Raw genomic sequence first — 21,250 nt, 5'->3', positions numbered from 1 at the left:
ATAGCTATCTGCATGCCGAATTTCAGCGTGATCCGTCCAGTAGTTTGAGCTGTGCGTTGATAGATCAGTCAGTCAGTCAGTCAGTCAGTCACCTTTTCCTTTTATATATAGATTATATTATATTTGACTAGTGCCACAAAGGCAGTAATATTAAAAACATAATTACACAAATTAATCACACAGGATTGGCAAGAGTCTGTGATCAATCTACAATTAACAATTTAATCCCCCATATTTGTTAAAAGGAATACAAAACAATTTACTAAAGAAAACAATTTAGTAAAGACTGCCAAACGGATATAGCTTCTGTTAGATATTGATGCAGAAGATGACTTACGAATGTGCAATAGTTGACAGAAGCTTGAATGATTCCCCTTATCTAAATATATAAAAGGAAAGGGTGACTGACTGACTGACTGACCTATCAACGCACAGCTCAAATTACTGGACGGATCGGGCTGAAATTTGGCATGCAGATAGCTATTTTGAAGTAGGCATCCGCTAAGAAAGGGTTTTTGAAAATTCAACCCCTAAGGGGGTGAAATAGGGGGTTGAAACTTGTGAAGTCCACGCGGACAAAGTCGCGAGCATAAGCTAGTTTTATCAAACGAAGTCTGTAATTCAACTACTGATTTCATTAGATTGCATAAAATAGATTATTTACCTTTATGTGTTTGATAATATCTCAACGCCTGAATTTTTATGCTATCATTTTCAGTATCTGAATTTTTACCTTTTAAAATTTTATTTACATTATTGCACCAGCTGTGAATAATCAATTTGATCACAAAATTTATTATATAATTTTTCAAATTGACTTTGTGTGTATCACATGTTAAAAAATCAAAACTTGTACTCTGATCAACTAATAATTTTATCATTTGACTTTTGCCACTTTTCCCAGGATCATTTTTTAACATGCTTTTTACTATTTTTATTATATTTCTCACACAATTTGAAAAGTTACGCGAGGGTCGGTAAAGAGATCTCCTTGTGATATCGATAGAATGTATGTATTCATCTGCTTGAGGTGGGGTGGTGTCACACAATTCATTATTGCATTTTATACAAGATTTACACACATTCCTTTTTAGCTTTTTTATGACAAACCCTGTCACATACTTTTTAGTTTCAGAGATTATTAATTTGTCTCCAATTTCTGAACTACTATCTGCCAAATTTTCTATACTTAGATCTGTATCCATTGGCTCATTGCTCATCGGGGGCTCTTTGATGTCATTTTCTATCAAAAGACAATCTAAATTTTGTAACATTTTGTTAGGATCTTCCTCACAGTTAGCCCCTAATGAGTGACTTGAATTTAAATTATTTACAAGTAATGTTTTGTAAATACTTTCAAACTGCTGGCAGGTAGGGTTTGTGTTTCTAGCCCCGTGGCTCCTCACAGAGGAGAAAAAGTTTTCCACAGGATCTTGGTTAAAACAGCGCGTTAACAAACTAGTTACATTATGTTTTTCATTTAGATATAGCCACAATTCTTTCATAACTTTAATATTGTGGATCCAATTTTTAATTGATGGAACCTGTTCATAACGAATACTTACTGTTCCATCTTTTTTTTTTGTTTCCATCTTAAATCGCATTGATTTTAATATTGGCACACTTTCATCCCATAATTTAAAATGGTCAGAGTTCATTTTCAAACAATTTTTATATATTTTATGGGTCTTTTTATAAGACCCTCCATTAAAGGAGTCAAAAAGACGATCAAATAATAGCAGCAAGTCGGCTGTGTCAGCACACTCTTGTGGTAGTAAATTATTTTCTGAAAAAGAAAAAAGATTAAAAATTAAATACTTAAATAAATACTTAAATATATTTTTTTATACATAAATGTCAGGCCACATTTACATGGATTTGTAGCTGATGCTCGCGACTTCACCCGCGTGGATTTAGGTTTCTTAAAATCTATGAACTCTATGATTTTCAGAGAAAAAAGTAGTGTCCTTCCCTAAGAAGTTATTTGTATACCAAACGTCAAAATTGGGTGGGCTGTGGGTCGATTTCATAAAACCGGCATCAATCATTATTACAATCTCAGTTGTTGTGATTGGCTGAATTTGTGCGATTCTTGTTGCAACAATGCATTGTAGCCAATAGTGAGCTGGCGTCAACCATTTATAATATTAGTATGGAGTTGTAGATGTTTTAAAGTTGCACTATCATCACATTACAGATGTAAAATAGCGCCATATATGTTGCTAATAAATAATTATTGAGAATAAGATTAGTCCTTGCTAGTCAAGTAGTACCAAAGTCTGATGAATTAATTCTAAAGTGAAGAAGGTCTTCAAATATCAGGTCTTTAAAAGTTTCAGAACATTAACAGTACTTACTTGCACAAAATCGTAGCGCTCCTGATACACGCTGACTAAAAACTTGTGCAGCATGTTTTACTTTCATCTTCGGAATTTTCTCTATGAGTACATGAGCTTCTGTTAACTTGTTGCACATTCGTAAGTCATCTTCTCCTGCATCAATATCTAACAGAAGCTTTAAATGTATCCATTTAGCAGTCTTTACTTCGTCCTCCTGTGTGAATCTTAATTCTTTTGTCAGTAAATTGTTTCGTATTCCTTTTAACAAATGTGGGGGATCAAATAAGGGGAATATATTATTATTTTCTACAGCAAAACTACTATCCCTAGGCTCGTTGCCTAATCTAAGACAATCTACTTTAGTCTCTTTTATCAGCTCATTTATAACTTTGTTGTTAATTGTAGATTGATCACAGACAGTTGAGACGACAGCCAATCCTGTTTGATTAATTTGTGTAATTATGTTTTTAATACACCTTTTTAATATTACTGCCTTTGTGGCACTTTTGCAAAACAAATAGCAAATTGGCTGTTTGAACTTAGCTTTTAGCCCCTTTATCATGAATACCAAAACATGGTCAGCAATATTCTCTGTAATTTCATTTCCCCCAAAATCTTCAAATCCGATTACTTGATCGAATGCTGTATTGAAATGTAGGGATGGAGACAAAGACATTTCATCAAAGATTAATACACATAATCGTTGCTCCATCCCCAATTTGTCTGCCGCATTTTTCAAAAGTTTAATTATCGCAGGGTTTAAGCCTGGTTTAATTGTTATTTGTTTAAGGACATCCAGTAATGTTCGTTTTGATGGCAAAGTTAACATTTTTCTCAAAAAGTTATAGCCTTTTGGACTTTTCTTATATATCGAGAGTGACATTAATTTTTCTGCATGATTAAATCTTCTTCCACGGCTTTTTTTGTTATGCTGTGTTAATTGCATTTTTACAAGTGTTTGAGCAGGCATAGGTAAGTATTTTAGAACCTTGTTAAATAATTTTGTTTTTGACATTTTTTTTGCTATCTTTACTTGGTTTCTTTGTTCGAATAATTTATTTTTCAAATTAACTATTTTCCTTAACAATTTCTGAACTTTGAGATTCACATGTCTTTGACCAGCTTTTCCTGAAAAAAAAAAGGTGTTTTTATTAAGTATACATTAACTATTAGACAATTTTCAATACTCTATTCTTGTTAAAATCTTGTTAAACAGTAAAGATTTTTTATCTCTTATTTAATTAAATTAAATTAAATTTATTGGATATTATTACATATTAAATTACATATAAGGAACACAAAAAATACTTATAATACAGATAAAAACAAGTAATAACAATTAAGTAGACCTAGGTCTAGTGGGGTGCCAGCCAGGTAACCTCCCAGTGTGTATGTGTGTATGTGTATTATTTGTTGTTTATGGCCACAACTTACTAGTAATTATTTTTTTCTGAATCTGAGTTTGAGAATATCCTGCTTGGATGTTGTGAACCACAGATGGGGTACTTTGAGCGACCGATTGATTATGTGTAGAACTTTCTGGTTGATTTATTGTATTAGCATCTAGACTTGAATCAATGGCACCTGAAATATGCAAAATAGAGTTTTAGAAGAAGTGTTTATGTTATAATTATTAGTTATACATAGTTAGTTTCTGTCTGCAACTTCATTAGGAGATTTCAGTTTTGAAGATTCCATAGAAACATTTGTACTTATTACATTTGATACCAAGTGGGGTATCCCGTAGCGCTGCCAAGTCGATTTTTTTGATATTAACAATAAACCTCTACAGTTTTGCGGCTTGTTAAGAAAAGTGATCTGTTTTACTCTTGTGTATTACAGAACCCTATGTGCTGTGTCCAACTCGCACTTGGCCAGTTATTTTCTACATAGCAGTTCTTGATTTATCGTGCAAAACGTCGAAAAATACGACTGAAGTATGGGACCCTCTGTGCACAAGTCTGACCCACACTTGGCCAGTGTTTTCAAGCTTCTACAATCTGTGCTTTGACCTATTATTGACATGTCAATCAATGTAATTTCTCAAAATCCTCTCTACTGTAATAACTAATAAATAAAACTCACCAAGGTTAAGAGAAGGAAATGCTGTCTTTGCTAGTCTTTTACTGTGATGGTATAAAAAACGATCTTCAAAGTGGTGATTGCAAATTCGATAATTCGTATATATTTCATCATCAGTCTTGCTTTCTAAATCTTGTCCTACTATCTCTTTCCATTGTTGAAATCGTTTCAAAGAGGAGTGGCCAGGTTTTGGAAAGTGATGCAAAACATCTGAAAAAGTAGTAACATAAAATATGCAATATATTATTGTATTATCTATACTTATTGTACTTATTTACTTAATCTCTATAATATATATATAAAAATGAATCACTGAATGTGTTGCTAAGCGCAAATTTCGAGAACAGCTGAACCGATTTCGCTAATTCTTTTTTTATAATATTCCTTGAAGTACGAGGATGGTTTTTATGGAATTGCCCGAAATCGACTAGGCGGTAAGACGTTCGCTGGGGCAGCTAGTAAAATATAAAAAAACCATAGTCATTAAAGTTCAAAATAATATCTAATGTTGTACCTACGTACCTACACTTAATTACAAAACAAAAAATGTACAGAATTAGTAGTCAATAATCCTTACCAATATTATAAATGCAAAAGTATGTCAGGCTGTCTGTCTGCTAGCTTTTCACAGTCAATTTGTGTAACCGTTTATGATAAAAGTTAGAAGGTACAGAGAAGCTTGCATCCAGGTAAGGACATAGGCTACTTTTGCCTCGGAAAATCAAACAGTTCCCATGGGATTCTTTAAAACGCTAAACCAACGTAGACAAAGTGGCGGGCATCATCTATTTGGTGAAGAGATAGCTTGCATCGGAGACGGTTGTAGGCTACTTTTATCACGGAAAATTGGACTTCTCACGGGATTTCTAAAATGGTTTTTTGGATGATATCCACGTGGACGAAATCGCAGGAATTATTTAGTATCATGATAAAATACCTAATGTACTAATGGAGCATAGAGTTTGACTCGTTTAAGAGATTTGTGTTAGATTACAAGTGAGCTGATTTTAAACTTACCGAATTGCTCACATCCGAACACACATCGAGATCTCCGTGGCATTTTCCCTGCACAAATCTATCGACAGAAAATCTTTTCACAAAGCAAAAACAAGTCCGTAATCCGTAGCCGTGGTCAATCGTTCAGGCATGAATCGAGTCCGTAAATCAATCCTTAGGTAGTTATCGAGGTGGTTAAAGGAAACACAGAGTCCAGTAAACAAAGCAGGGTCAGATAAATTTATCAGAAATAGAAATATTTAGAACCGCACAAACAACAATACACGAAAACATGAAAAGTTTTGAACTTCAACGGTGACCAGGGTTGCCAGATATTTACCAATTGAATTCGCCCGTTTTTTTTTTTTTTTAATAGATATAGCGAGCAAGCGAGCAGGCGGGTCACCTGATGTTAAGTGATTACCGCCGCCCATGAACATTTGCAGCACCAGAGGAGCCGCCGATGCGTTGCCGGCCTTTAGGAATTTGTTTTAGGATTTTGCCTGCTGAGTAGCCTAAAATCGCCCGTTTCTATCTTCCAGGGGCCCTACCGCGGTTGTTTGACAGCTACAATGTTACGATCACAATCATCTCTGATTGGTTAATGCTCGCTCACTATTGGCTACAATGCATTGTTGCAACAAGGATTGCACAAATTCAGCCAATCAGAACAATTGAGATTGTAATAATGATTGATACCGGTTTTAGACAATCGCCCTACTGGTAGCCTAAATGGTTACTGGTAGCCAATCGGGATTTTTGGGCGCCGATTGGCCCGCCGAGGTAGCCTAAATGGCGGTAATTCGCCTAATCTGGCACCACTGACGGTGACTGTGGCTGTCCAAATGTTTGTAATTTAAAATTACAACAATGTGCCCGCCATCTATTTACGTCTTTTATTAACTGTTATCTATTTGTTTAGCCGTACTCGCGCTTAGATGGCACCACAAGCGAATTTCAATTTGCGATTTTTTAATGTTCTGGAGTTGCACCCCTATGGTACCACCTATGTATATGTATGACGTATGTATGTATGTTTCTCAAAGAATTTGGAAGTTGATGGTTTCTATCCTATGCAGATCCTATGTTATTGGTCTGTGATGATTTCATTGTTTGTTTTTCTGCTTTTTTCCACAGAGTACAGACCCGCCTAGGGTAATAGTGTTCTGTGGTACAGTGCAGACCGTGATCTGTGGTACAGACCACAGATTATTAGAATCGTTTATTCAGTTTGTTGTCAAAAAAAAATTACTTATTAGGTAGGTAGGTACCTACTTAATAAATTAATAATTAATTAGAACGTGAAATCTTTACTCGATGAAACAATATTCTAATTACTAATATTTAAAAAAAACCATGTCTAACATGAACTACACGACCCGTACTGAAGGCCAAACGAAGATCAACACATTGATATGGACCGTGCCCAACTTCATCAATCTACTCGAAAACAAATCTACGAGGGAGTTTCGGACGGAAAAGCCTAAAGATGCTACCGCGGAGATGATCGACTCCAGGTTTCAGTTAAAGATGCAGTTCTTGGGCCGAGACAACGATATTATCGAGATGTATTACTTGTCGCCGAATCCCGTGTTCCTGAAATCAATACTCACAATATGTCTAAAACGTTTCGAAGAGCGGTCCATAGTCATAAAAGAGTATCACACAGTACAAGGAAACAAATGGCAGTACTTGGCTACGTTGTTTAAACGCGACATAGCCAGCTACGACGGGCGCGACACGTTCCTTCTGAGCGACGGCAGCTTGCGGCTCAAGTTTCAGTTTATGGTCACGAACGACATCAAAGTGGACCGCGCGAACATTCCCGAGGCCCAGCTGAGCCACGACTTCGAGAACCTACTCAGCAATGGGTTGTTTTCTGATGTGACTATGAAATCTGCGGAAGGAAACGAGTACAAAGTACACAAGGCTGTATTAGCTAGTCGTAGTGTCGTACTGAAAGCTCACTTCGAGCACAACACTATCGAATGCCAGACCAATGTAGTGGAATCCCCCCTCGAGGCTGATGTTCTCATCGAAGTATTGACTTTCATCTATAGTGACAAAGCTCCGAGAGTGGATGAGATTCCCGAGAGACTATTGGCTGCTGCGGATTACTACCAGTTGAGTAGACTGAAAAGTTTATGCGAGGAAGCCTTGCACAAAAGACTGACGGTGGAAAACGCCATAGAGACTCTGCAGCTAGCCGACTTACACTCGGCCAAGATTCTAAAACAATTGACTCTGGAATTCATCAAGGACGGCCAAGCCAAGCTGATAACCAAAACGGAGGGGTGGGCCAAAGTCAAGTCTGTGGAGCTCATCAAAACAATCTATGAATACATCATGACTGATGATATTGAAGCTGACATCAAATAGCATATCATTTACTCTCTCCAGCCGGAACTCACTGGCACATTGTTATGCAAAATATAGTATAGGAGGTCCAAGTGACTTTCCTGTGGACATGAAGTAATTTATGTGCTAAAATTGGTATCACAGGATTATCACAGGTTTACCACTAAACCATACTTTTGGTGTGACAGTAGACAGCAAAAAAATTATATGAGTCGAGTAAAGGCCTTTAATATGATTAAAGAATTATTTTATATTGTCATTCCACATTATTTTTAATTGACATACAGAACCCATCTTCATTGAAGTTATGAATATCTCTGACGAATTAGTATTATGTTTCTTAAAATTAGTAAGAAATGAAATAAATGTAAACATTTAAAATGTAATTTATTGAAAAAATTGTTTTATTTATTTAATTTTTAGTATGTTATTTTATGTAGAATTTGTTAATATTAGGTATGGATAAAATAAAGTAGAAGTTACATTGACAAATAATTTTTAAGGTAATTGTCATTGATATTTTTTATTCTGCTGTACGTAATTACAAATTTACAATTGGCATTAGACAAAATACTCTGTACTACATGTGTTCTTGTCTGATGTTAAACATTTTATTGATCTTCCACATTTGGCTAATTTATATAATTATTATGTATGGAAAACTTTTTACAACCACAAATACTAACAATAGGCAATTCGAATCAGTGGTAGATGCATTAATTGATGATTCAAAAGTACTTGTAAATTTAATTGAATAACAAATATTTTTGATTTGAATTAAGCTCAGTTCACACTATGGGATATAATATAATTTATATCCTGTAGTGTAAAATGAGCTTAAGCATGTTTTAAGTTATGTCAATTTAGATAAAATACAGCCCCAGGCACTAAACTTCTGCTTATTGCAATATAGGCAATCATTACTATTTGTTTCATTTGTGGTACTCTTACACCAGGCACTAAACTTCTGCTTATTGCAATATAGGCAATCATTACTATTTGTTTCATTTGTGGTACTCTTACACCAGGCACTAAACTTCTGCTTATTGCAATATAGGCAATCATTACTATTTGTTTCATTTGTGGTACTCTTACACCAGGCACTAAACTTCTGCTTATTGCAATATAGGCAATCATTACTATTTGTTTCATTTGTGGTACTCTTACACCAGGCACTAAACTTCTGCTTATTGCAATATAGGCAATCATTACTATTTGTTTCATTTGTGGTACTCTTACACCAGGCACTAAACTTCTGCTTATTGCAATATAGGCAATCATTACTATTTGTTTCATTTGTGGTACTCTTACACCAGGCACTAAACTTCTGCTTATTGCAATATAGGCAATCATTACTATTTGTTTCATTTGTGGTACTCTTACACCAGGCACTAAACTTCTGCTTATTGCAATATAGGCAATCATTACTATTTGTTTCATTTGTGGTACTCTTACACCAGGCACTAAACTTCTGCTTATTGCAATATAGGCAATCATTACTATTTGTTTCATTTGTGGTACTCTTACACCAGGCACTAAACTTCTGCTTATTGCAATATAGGCAATCATTACTATTTGTTTCATTTGTGGTACTCTTACACCAGGCACTAAACTTCTGCTTATTGCAATATAGGCAATCATTACTATTTGTTTTATTTGTTGTACTCTTACACCACAGTATTTTGGCCAGGAGTGAAGGAATGTAGTGTGATTATCATATAATGCCAATGTTTGGTGCTGAAGGCACAGAACTGTTCATACGCTGACACTTCAAAAAGTGTCTTTGGAAACTGAGCACTCATTCTCTTTCTCCTACTTTATTTTTTCAATCATATTTCAGACCTAGCTGACAACTGTAACCACATTTTGCACATGTAGAGTAAAACTAAGTCTTTCGATTTAAATAACATTGTTAAAGGTGCTGAATTGGCACCATTGGCCTGAGATTGCTTACTTGCCTTTCATCATCATCATCAACCGATAGACGTCCACGGCTGGACGTAGGTCTCTTGTAGGGACTTCCACGCGCCACGGTCTTGCGCTGCCTGAATGCAGCGGCTCCCTTGCCCTTCTTAAGTACAAAACATGGTCATTATCACAAACAGTAGAAATAGGATAAACATTATGTATTATTTATTATCATCACTGTCACTATCACTGGAGTCCGTGGCACTGTGGTATGTTGTCATATGAGCCCTGTTAGTGTTCACAAACAAATCATCATTATTTTCATCAATGTCTTTTTTGCTGTCATCAAACTCTTTAGGCCATATGTTATTCTCTTTATAGAACTTTATTGAGTCCTTATTCATTATTTTGACTATTTCTGCTTTAACCTTGTCACCCTCTTCAATTGGTTCCACTAAGATGTAGTCACCACGTTTCACCCATATGTTTTTGCGAAATTTTGTTGGCATTGATACTAGATATTCCTTTCCGCTTGGCGTTGTGATCTGTGACCAATTGTAAAATAACTTTAAGGTAGTTTAATAACAGCTATGATGGAAAATTGAAAATCTCTGAAAAGTAATATCACATAGCTCGATAGCATCGTTTTTTTCACATATCTCGATTATCGAATGCAAAAAACAGTTTACATATTAGCTACTCAGCTGCAAACAATTGCAAAAATACAGATGGAACCGCTAAAACATGGTAGGTTAATAGCGTTAACGCTACCTTATAAACATCTTTTTATAATGGTTTACGATAATGAAATGGTTGGATACGAGTGCTAAAATATAGTCAGCCATGTTTACCTCATGAAGATTATTCCCTCTACTCCTCAAGACTTTAACAATACTTTGATTTTCTTTCGGCATTTCGTAGTCGTCCCAATATGCTTCATTCATTACATGTTTTCTCTTTGTAACTTTTGACATTTTTGTTAAAATAATTCAAAACATAATATGCATAATCACAAGTACTAATATATCGTTGAATAATGTACCACAAACCAATATTTTTCAAGAAAATGTGATGAATGAGAATTCTCATAACATAACCTCAAACACAATTGCTGTCAAAATAAATGAAATGTCAATCGCAATTCGCAGATATAGTCTGGGCCAAAGAATTTCTAAGTACTACTTCGTGGTGTATTCCTATGTCGATGGTCTGGGCACAGATATGTCTGCATTGTCTGGGTCTGGGTAGAGCCATAGATAAAAGGTAAGTTTTCGGATTTTTTTGCTCTAGATTCTCATTTTGAACTGGCTTACTGGCAAAGTACCCCGGATACGAACCACTTTCCATGTTCCACACCCATTCGGGGTTTTTTTACAAGCTTATTTTAATAACAGATTTTTGTAGGTACCATAAATTATAACATAGACGAAAGATTTGTTGGTATGTTTAAAATCGACAAAATCTAAATCTGCAGAACCGATTTTAATAATTCTTTCACTATTAGAAAGCTACTTTATCCGAAGTAGTATAAGCTATAAGTTACATAATATTATACACCGCGAATGAAGTAACGGGCAATAGTTTTCATTAAAATGCCATCAGATAGTCTTAACATGATTTATTCGCAGCACATTTGTCCAGCACATCAAATATCGTCAAGGACTCCCCGCTGGGTATCCCGTAGCCCTTGTCCAGGCCGTGCGGGTTGGAGGGCGTGGCGCAGCTCAGCGCGGCCTCCTTGCGCAGCACCTGGTCCACCTCCACCGACGAGAAGAACGCCACCGACATCGGCAGATCGTGTATACCCACCCTACGATTCAAAATTAAATTCGGATCGGGGTTTTTTTTTTAATTGGCGTGTCGGCATTTTTATTATTTATTGAGTTGAAATTTTCACAGACTGTATTTCTATTGCCGCTTTAACAACAATTAGTAAAATATTCAAAATGGCCGTCACGTAAATTAGAAAAAAAGTATATTCTTATACGACGCGAAGGTACGGAACCCTTAGTGTACAAGTCCAACTCGCACTTGATCGATTTTACATTTTTACGTGATTTAAACATGGTACCTTTGTGAACAGAAAGCTCTCGTGAAGAGGTTGGTGAGCTGCAGGGCGAGCGCCGTGCGATAGCTGTGGCGCTCGGCCACCAAGTACCGCACTTCGTCGTGGAAGCTCAGGCAAAATCTGAAAAATAACAAATCATACAAAACGGGCTACATTTTTCGGCATCTGTACAAAATTCAAGGTAAATATTAACGAGTTCGATTCAAGCGCGTACTTTTGAAGAACACAATTTGTTGCGAAGAGGAAGGGAGTTCAATACATAATTGTAAAATATTTCAGCACTTAGTAATTAGTAAATGGTATAAGTACTTGGCAAGTTTTTAAATTAAAACCCTTTGGAAGTGTCTCTAGAAAGCTGAAAACGTTCGTTTGATTAAAACAATAACTATACTGCCACAAGTTATTCCATTAAAAATTGAATTTTAGTAGTTTGCGTTATGGAACAGATTTCAAAAGCCAATTAAAAACCGGTAGCTATTATTTTTTACTATCAAACGACCACTTGTGGCCGTCTAGACACTTCCTAATATGTTCGACGGCGGCATACCTCGCAGTCGGAGCGAGCTCGGCCATACTGACGAGCATGAGGTGCAGGAAGTCCGCGGCGGCGCTCTGCACGGCCCAGTTGAGTCTCGTGCCGCCCCAGCGCCCGCCCGCCCGCTCCAGCGCGCGCGACAACCGACCCGACAGATACTTCCTAATATGTTCGACGGCGGCATACCTCGCAGTCGGAGCGAGCTCGGCCATACTGACGAGCATGAGGTGCAGGAAGTCCGCGGCGGCGCTCTGCACGGCCCAGTTGAGTCTCGTGCCGCCCCAGCGCCCGCCCGCCCGCTCCAGCGCGCGCGACAACCGACCCGACAGATACTTCCTAATATGTTCGACGGCGGCATACCTCGCAGTCGGAGCGAGCTCGGCCATACTCACGAGCATGAGGTGCAGGAAGTCCACGGCGGCGCTCTGCACGGCCCAGTTGAGTCTCGTGCCGCCCCAGCGCCCGCCCGCCCGCTCCAGCGCGCGCGACAACCGACCCGACAGATACTTCCTAATATGTTCGACGGCGGCATACCTCGCAGTCGGAGCGAGCTCGGCCATACTGACGAGCATGAGGTGCAGGAAGTCCGCGGCGGCGCTCTGCACGGCCCAGTTGAGTCTCGTGCCGCCCCAGCGCCCGCCCGCCCGCTCCAGCGCGCGCGACAACCGACCCGACAGATACTTCCTAATATGTTCGACGGCGGCATACCTCGCAGTCGGAGCGAGCTCGGCCATACTGACGAGCATGAGGTGCAGGAAGTCGGCGGCGGCGCTCTGCACGGCCCAGTTGAGTCTCGTGCCGCCCCAGCGCCCGCCCGCCCGCTCCAGCGCGCGCGACAACCGACCCGACAGATACTTCCTAATATGTTCGACGGCGGCATACCTCGCAGTCGGAGCGAGCTCGGCCATACTGACGAGCATGAGGTGCAGGAAGTCGGCGGCGGCGCTCTGCACGGCCCAGTTGAGTCTCGTGCCGCCCCAGCGCCCGCCCGCCCGCTCCAGCGCGCGCGACAACCGACCCGACAGAAACGCCGTCGCGGGCAATTCCGAATCTTAAAGGACACAAAAATAAAGTTCAATTTTTATGAAATTTTTTTACAACTTCTTACCGGAACTTTCACTCTTTTTGATTTTGCTGCGATTAAATTTAAACTTTATTTCTCAGTAATTAAGAATATTATTCCATAGTCAAAAATTTGCATATCGCTGACGCAACATTTCAACACTGTGTATACCATTTCAAGAGTGCTGGAACATAACTCGACCTACCTGCGATCTCCTCCAGTTTGTTGAACATGTGCGACTCCGTCCCCCCGAGCCACGCGCCGCGCTCGAACATGTCCTCCAACCGCTTCCCGCTGAGCTTGGCGAGCCGCGTCGCTTGGTAGCCGGACATCGCCAGAGGCTGTATTGACCGACAAACATAACTCGACCTACCTGCGATCTCCTCCAGTTTGTTGAACATGTGCGACTCCGTCCCCCCGAGCCACGCGCCGCGCTCGAACATGTCCTCCAACCGCTTCCCGCTGAGCTTGGCGAGCCGCGTCGCTTGGTAGCCGGACATCGCCAGAGGCTGTATTGACCGACAAACATAACTCGACCTACCTGCGATCTCCTCCAGTTTGTTGAACATGTGCGACTCCGTCCCCCCGAGCCACGCGCCGCGCTCGAACATGTCCTCCAACCGCTTCCCGCTGAGCTTGGCGAGCCGCGTCGCTTGGTAGCCGGACATCGCCAGAGGCTGTATTGACCGACAAACATAACTCGACCTACCTGCGATCTCCTCCAGTTTGTTGAACATGTGCGACTCCGTCCCCCCGAGCCACGCGCCGCGCTCGAACATGTCCTCCAACCGCTTCCCGCTGAGCTTGGCGAGCCGCGTCGCTTGGTAGCCGGACATCGCCAGAGGCTGTATTGACCGACAAACATAACTCGACCTACCTGCGATCTCCTCCAGTTTGTTGAACATGTGCGACTCCGTCCCCCCGAGCCACGCGCCGCGCTCGAACATGTCCTCCAACCGCTTCCCGCTGAGCTTGGCGAGCCGCGTCGCTTGGTAGCCGGACATCTCCAGAGGCTGTATTGACCGACAAACATAACTCGACCTACCTGCGATCTCCTCCAGTTTGTTGAACATGTGCGACTCCGTCCCCCCGAGCCACGCGCCGCGCTCGAACATGTCCTCCAACCGCTTCCCGCTGAGCTTGGCGAGCCGCGTCGCTTGGTAGCCGGACATCTCCAGAGGCTGTATTGACCGACAAACATAACTCGACCTACCTGCGATCTCCTCCAGTTTGTTGAACATGTGCGACTCCGTCCCCCCGAGCCACGCGCCGCGCTCGAACATGTCCTCCAACCGCTTCCCGCTGAGCTTGGCGAGCCGCGTCGCTTGGTAGCCGGACATCGCCAGAGGCTGTATTGACCGACAAACATAACTCGACCTACCTGCGATCTCCTCCAGTTTGTTGAACATGTGCGACTCCGTCCCCCCGAGCCACGCGCCGCGCTCGAACATGTCCTCCAACCGCTTCCCGCTGAGCTTGGCGAGCCGCGTCGCTTGGTAGCCGGACATCTCCAGAGGCTGTATTGACCGACAAACATAACTCGACCTACCTGCGATCTCCTCCAGTTTGTTGAACATGTGCGACTCCGTCCCCCCGAGCCACGCGCCGCGCTCGAACATGTCCTCCAACCGCTTCCCGCTGAGCTTGGCGAGCCGCGTCGCTTGGTAGCCGGACATCGCCAGAGGCTGTATTGACCGACAAACATAACTCGACCTACCTGCGATCTCCTCCAGTTTGTTGAACATGTGCGACTCCGTCCCCCCGAGCCACGCGCCGCGCTCGAACATGTCCTCCAACCGCTTCCCGCTGAGCTTGGCGAGCCGCGTCGCTTGGTAGCCGGACATCGCCAGAGGCTGTATTGACCGACAAACATAACTCGACCTACCTGCGATCTCCTCCAGTTTGTTGAACATGTGCGACTCCGTCCCCCCGAGCCACGCGCCGCGCTCGAACATGTCCTCCAACCGCTTCCCGCTGAGCTTGGCGAGCCGCGTCGCTTGGTAGCCGGACATCGCCAGAGGCTGTATTGACCGACAAACATAACTCGACCTACCTGCGATCTCCTCCAGTTTGTTGAACATGTGCGACTCCGTCCCCCCGAGCCACGCGCCGCGCTCGAACATGTCCTCCAACCGCTTCCCGCTGAGCTTGGCGAGCCGCGTCGCTTGGTAGCCGGACATCTCCAGAGGCTGTATTGACCGACAATACATTATTGTCCAAATGTCCACGCTTCAAAGTTATTCTAAAAAAACGAAGCGCCAGCAGAGTGCTTTTTTATTGGAATGGGCTTGGGTGATTTTGAGGGGAGCGAGGAGAAAAACTTCCAAAGCTGAATGCGAGGGGCCATTTACCGCCCCGAGGCCGTGGCTCTCATTGCCCCTTACACCTCTGGGTACGATAGTAAAAAGGTGAAGGAGAAACCAGGTCAAAACTTCTTGAGCACTCTCTCCGAAATATATCAACTCAGGGCGACCTGGGTCGCACCGGACTATGAGACCTCGCAGATCCTGACAGGCCATGGATGCTTCAACAAGCGCCTGCATGACATGTGCCTCGTGGAGAGTGGTGCATGCTAGTGCGGACTGGCGGAGGAGGACCTCCACCACGTCTTGTGGGAGTGTGCGCTGTACGAGGACCTCCGGTGCGCCCTGCTGGACGGGATTGTTCGCGAGGACGAGGGTCCGGTTTATTACCAGGACCTCGTTGCTTCGGCGGAAAACTTCGGCAAGCTACGGGAGTTCGCACATCACTGGCATAAGAGGCGGAACAGCTCGGACCGTGATCGTGGACCAGTGGGTGCTTGAGGAAGGATCCGGACCGCGGGGATCTGCGTGTTGTGTACGTCTGCCCCAGAAAGGGGAGAAAGACCAATTAGGGACAAGGACAACCCACCACCTCCCATGGCCCCACCAACCTCGCGGTTATATGGGCCGAAACGCGGGAGGGCGCCCGTTCGGTACTTGCTCGGTGGCTCTTTCCCGGGGCGCCTTCTTGACTCCCTACAAATTCTTTCTTTCCTGTCCAGGACAAGGACAGGAAAGAAATTAGTAGGGAGTCAAGAAGGCGCCCCGGGAAAGAGCCACCGAGCAAGTACCGAACGGGCGCCCTCCGTTTCGGCCCACATAACCGCGAGGTTGGTGGGGCCATGGGAGGTGGGGGGTTCTCCGAAATATATCTTGTAGAATAAGAAGTTTGCGCCGATGTCCCAGACTTTGTAGCTTAGAATGGACCAGCGCTTCGTCACCAATGAGTCTTCTATTGTATGCTGATCATCAATTTCTAGTATCTGCAAAGAGAAACTACCGAAACTAACCTGCTCTCCCGACTCCTCATCCATGAACCCTTCCATGTACTTGGTCTTGAGGCGATAGACTCGCCGTCCCTTGGTCGTGCTGAACATCTTGGCGGCTTTGCTCTTGGCCTCGGATATGGTCATGGTGGGGTTGAACTGCTTCAGCAGACGCTCGGCAAAGTTCTGACCGGCACCTGTTGTTGGTTTTAGTGGATTTTGACAAAAAATGTCTACAATATAAGGTATTTTGGATTGGCTAAGATGTTTTGGTGTATTGGAAGTGCTAAGTAGCGTGGCACGCGTGCCACAATTAAGCGTAGTTACGCTTAACTGATCCCAGTCGCGTTCTAACATCGCGTGGAGTTGGTAGTCTCGCGACAAATTCATATTGCCCTAGCAATGCCGTACTGCCGTTTTGTAGTGTAAAAATGATAGTAGGAGATAAAATCTTAAAAATGGAGGTGTTTCGTATTATCGGTAAGTACGATTTTCATTGTTTTCTAATAAATCTTAATTTATTTCAATTTACTAATATTTAATAGAATGGTTAGTCAAAATCAACCTTAAACAATTAAGATAAAGTTTATTTTGGATTGATTCTATTCCCAAAGTACTTCGCTCCGTGTTCGCTACTCAAATAGTGATGTGGCCAAGTAGAATATTGAATTTATCGATTGATATCGATACAAGGATATAAATAAATAGTAACGCAATAATTATAATGTATTAATGAGTGAGACGTTGCATTGATCACTAAATAGACATCAGTAGTTCCTCTAACCTTCATTTAAAATATTTTTAGGTTCCCAAAGATGCAAGCATCAAAGAGAAATGGATAGATGCAACGGGTAGAGTTAATTGGATGCCAACCAAATCAAGCATGATATGCTCTGAACATTTTTTTAGAAGTCGATTTTATAATATCAAATAAAGGATATAGATATACGAAACCTACTGCGCTTCCATCAATGAAAATCGTTAAGTTTTTTAATCAAATAACCTTGTTTAATTTTATTACTTTCAGTAAGTATTGAAAATACTTGATACTATAATACAAAACAACACACCTCTTAGTTATATTTTTGTATGAAGATTGACTGACTAAATATCAAATTTAATTCATAAACACACTAATTAATTTTTCTCCTATTCATTTTTATATAGGTACTAGATGATGCCCGCGACTTCGTCCGCGTGGATTTAGGTTTTTAAAAATCCTGTGGGAACTTTTCAACTTTCCGGGATAAAAAGTAGCCTATGTCCTTTCCCGGGATGCAAGCTATCTCTGTACCAAATTTCATCAAAAATGGTTGAACGGTTGAGCCGTGAAAAGCTAGCAGACAGACAGACAGACGGACACACTTTCGCATTTATAATATTAGTACGGATTTATTCTCAAAATTTAATTTTGGTTTCAGCCTTGACAAAATGATAAATGTGGTCACTCCAGGTTCTGCAAAAAAGACAAGTGATTCGGAGATTCCTGCGTCTAATCACGTTACCGATTTGATGAAGGCAATAGTCGAAAAATATATACATAAATGTTCGCATACACCATTTATTAAAATTAAAAATAAGACTTTCGAAACGCCAGTTTCTTAACAAATATGTTTTATTTCAAGGGCAATAAATAAAATTTATCTATTTTCATACGTTGCAGTATTTATTGTGCATACTTGTAAAAGGCGTGCATACATACCAGCACTTTTATTCAATTTTATAATTACCTTTTTTAATTTTATTTTTGCGAATGAACAAAATAACGAGTATCTATCGATATCGATAGGTAATTCATTGAGCTACGTGGTGCGGCCTTAGCAGAGTAGGAAAAAAAATCGACCGATCACGCAAATGTCAACCATATGATTCAAGTAATTAAGTTTATAATTGCTACTACTTAGAATACCGCCATCTATGGTCAAGTAGCGGAATTAATTGGACAATTGAATCTAGTGTGACGTGAGTGTGACTATAGCTCGTAAATACGTTCTTCCGCTAAAGCAAAATAAATCTTATTTCTAGAACGTCAGGGTTTGTTTCCAAATCTGTGACGTAGGCTAGTTTTGACTAAACTTAAACGACAAATCAAATGATTTGTTTGTTTGTAGTGCAATATATGACTATCGGTATATTTGTATGAGTTTGGCGACAGCGGTTCCTATAGTCATTTTGGTGAATTGCACTTCCACTGTTCTTTCTGTTCCGTGGTCTTATCGCTAAATAGCGATCTCTTCCAGACAACCTTCACGCTAGGGAAAAAACGAACAAATGGACAATGGGAAGTGGTGTAAAATAAACCTAAATACCAATAGCTAAATAAACTAAACCATATAATAAGAATATAAAATACATATTGTTAATACACTAATACATACAAATAAAGTATAATAGACATACATAAGACTACATAGATATATATACACATATAGATTTAAATAATAAACTATGCCGTTACTGATGATAGCAAAGAGATAGGTAATGATCTTTGACGTCAATTTTAAATTAGTTAAGGGATTCAGCACGATGGATTTGCGAGGGAAGCTCGTTCCATAAACAGATAGCAGTGACCGTGAAGGAATTCTTAAAGTATTTTGTCCGATGTGTAGGTGGCGCTAGAATGAGTTTTCCCGCTGATCGTAAAACTCTATCTGGTCTGTCATGGCCTAGAAATTTGAAATTTTCTTTTAAATAACTTGGAGTCATTGGATTGAACAATACACAGTACAGAAGAGAAACAATGTGCAGATTCCGGCGAAAGCGAATGGGTAACCATTTGAGCTTTGAACGAAATTCGGAGACATGGTCATATTTGCGCAAGCCAAATATAAACCTAATAGCAAGGTTTTGAATTCGCTCAAGTTTATTAAGTTGGTCCTCGGTTAAATCAATGTAGCTTGCGTCTGCATAATCGAGAATAGAGAACAGTAAAGATTGAGCTAACATAATCTTAGTAGGAATGGGAAGCAAAGAACGTAGGCGCCTGAGAGAACCCATGGCAGCAAAGGTCTTTCTACTGAGTTCCTTTAATTGATGAGACCACGAGAGAGTAGTGTCCAAGTAGACATCGAGATTTTTCACAGTAGCACTATAAGGTATAACAACACCATTTAATGTAAGTATTGGTAGATTATCCCAATCAACCCTCGAAATCAAGCCAGCACCACCAATAATAATAGCCATTGTACATAATCCAAAATGAAGTCTGTCCTTACAGTCCCGCGAAGCCAGAAGCTGACGGAACCCCTGAATGCTGGTCCTGAGTCTGAACGGAGTGAAGGGGAACGAAGTTAGAGTAGATAAAGCTGAATGCAGGAACGACGGAGCGAGTTTTCTGGTGTAGCACATGAAAAATTGCCACCCTCGTAGGTATGTTACGATTTCAGGAACCGTCTCAGTTAAACTGGTGATTTAGCTAATAAATATTTTACTAAATTAATGAGGTAATCTTCATCTTTTTGGGGATTTTTTGACATGCGTGTATATATGGGCAGCACCTCACACTCACCGTATATCCTGGCGTAGTTGATGACCTTGGCGTGGTCGCGGTGGATGTCTGCGGCTCTGGCGGTGAGCGAGTGCAGGTCGGTGCCGCGCCGCTTGTCCCCGGCCAGCACTGCCCAGCCGAACGCGCTGCCCCCGCACAGCCCCACACCGCTGTCCCCCAACAGCGCCGCTATCCACAGCTCCTGAGGTTGCAGGATACGTTTTCGCTTGACAATTTCTAATTCGGAGCACGCTTGCCTATTCACTCTTGCCTGGAAGGTATTTAGGTTAGACGTGACAGGAAACCTGGAGGCCAGCAGGGCGTTCCAAGCCTTAGCGGTTCGAACCAGAAATGTTACGTGCGAGTAGATTGGATGTCGACCGTCAGGATGCCAACGCTCACGGTTTGCGCTGTGTTATGTTATGGACCATTTGCTATGCCTGCCTTGCCGATGTCCTTCACGTGCTTTTGAGCTTTTTAAAAATTCTGTGAAAACTTAGTTTTCGTAAAAAAAACCAGCAACAAACAAATCTCCGGACAATGACAGACAAACATACTTCCGCATTTGCAATATTAATGTGGATTTATATCCAACTTATTAAGCTAATATTTGGCTAGTTTTTCAAACGTGTGTAATGAACCGAGAACTTTGAAAGAACCTTATGAAAATTGACTGGTGATGTGTTCAACTGAGTAAGTATCATCTTATGAGTAAGTAGGTTGAGTAGTATCCTGAACTTTTCAAATGAATTGAGGATGGTTACCAAGGAAGTTTAAGTCGGTAGAAAACTTACAGAGAGAAAGTTTTTAGGACATGTGGTTTTCTCCGTAAACAATGGCAAACGATGATAAATAGATTACATTTTTCTGTCAAATAAATGTTTCGATAAAGCGCTATTGAATCTATGTAGTACTGATGCGGAGAATCCTGCCTTCCCTGCAGAAGGAACTCGTCACAAAGTACTATCGCACCGCAAGGCATCTAAAGGTTTGCACCCCTGCACCACCACTGCACTGCACTACTGCACTGTGCACTGTGGTATACAACCACACGGTTTGCACCCCTGCACCACCACTGCACTGCACTGCACTACTGCACTGTGCACTGTGGTATACAACCACACG

General features: G+C 41.3%; 3 protein-coding genes across 3 annotated transcripts in view; 1 reads left to right on the top strand and 2 right to left on the bottom strand.

Annotated features, from left to right (window-relative positions):
* Nucleotides 1-6,641: 6,641 nt before the first annotated feature.
* On the top strand, nt 6,642-8,270 carry LOC117992913 (speckle-type POZ protein-like). Its single transcript, XM_034980633.2, has one exon. The coding sequence runs from the start codon at nt 6,774-6,776 to the stop codon at nt 7,794-7,796; it is 1,023 nt and encodes a 340-aa protein (XP_034836524.1). The 5' UTR covers nt 6,642-6,773; the 3' UTR covers nt 7,797-8,270.
* On the bottom strand, nt 8,146-10,895 carry LOC117992915 (probable RNA-binding protein EIF1AD). The gene is made up of 2 exons (XM_034980635.2): nt 10,535-10,895; nt 8,146-10,228 (listed from the first exon to the last, which is right to left on the bottom strand). Exons 1-2 carry the CDS (start codon nt 10,655-10,657, stop codon nt 9,905-9,907), a joined length of 447 nt encoding a protein of 148 aa, XP_034836526.1. The 5' UTR covers nt 10,658-10,895; the 3' UTR covers nt 8,146-9,904.
* Nucleotides 10,896-11,286: 391 nt separating this feature from the next.
* The window catches only part of PolG1 (DNA polymerase gamma, catalytic subunit tam), a 39,826-nt gene continuing 29,862 nt past the window's right edge, over nt 11,287-21,250 (bottom strand). The window contains exons 13-18 of the mRNA XM_069506070.1: nt 20,147-20,327; nt 16,663-16,835; nt 13,555-15,538; nt 13,169-13,337; nt 11,755-11,871; nt 11,287-11,493 (exon numbers count right to left, since the gene is read on the bottom strand). Coding sequence (XP_069362171.1) covers nt 11,292-11,493; nt 11,755-11,871; nt 13,169-13,337; nt 13,555-15,538; nt 16,663-16,835; nt 20,147-20,327 — 2,826 coding nt within the window. The 3' untranslated portion in view covers nt 11,287-11,291. The remainder of the gene's footprint in view (nt 11,494-11,754; nt 11,872-13,168; nt 13,338-13,554; nt 15,539-16,662; nt 16,836-20,146; nt 20,328-21,250) is intronic.

Source organism: Maniola hyperantus, chromosome 22 (genome assembly GCF_902806685.2).
Source record: "Maniola hyperantus chromosome 22, iAphHyp1.2, whole genome shotgun sequence".
Lineage (NCBI taxonomy): Eukaryota > Metazoa > Arthropoda > Insecta > Lepidoptera > Nymphalidae > Maniola > Maniola hyperantus.
This window is presented reverse-complemented; position numbering and strand designations above follow the sequence as displayed.

Coding starts and splice junctions, on each gene's coding strand:
- LOC117992915 (XM_034980635.2), bottom strand. CDS start 10,657: ATGTCAAAAGTTACAAAGAGAAAACATGTAATGAATGAAGCATATTGG. Junction 10,229..10,534: donor GAGGGAATAATCTTCATGAG/GTAAACATGGCT, acceptor AATTGGTCACAG/ATCACAACGCCAAGCGGAAA.
- LOC117992913 (XM_034980633.2), top strand. CDS start 6,774: ATGTCTAACATGAACTACACGACCCGTACTGAAGGCCAAACGAAGATC.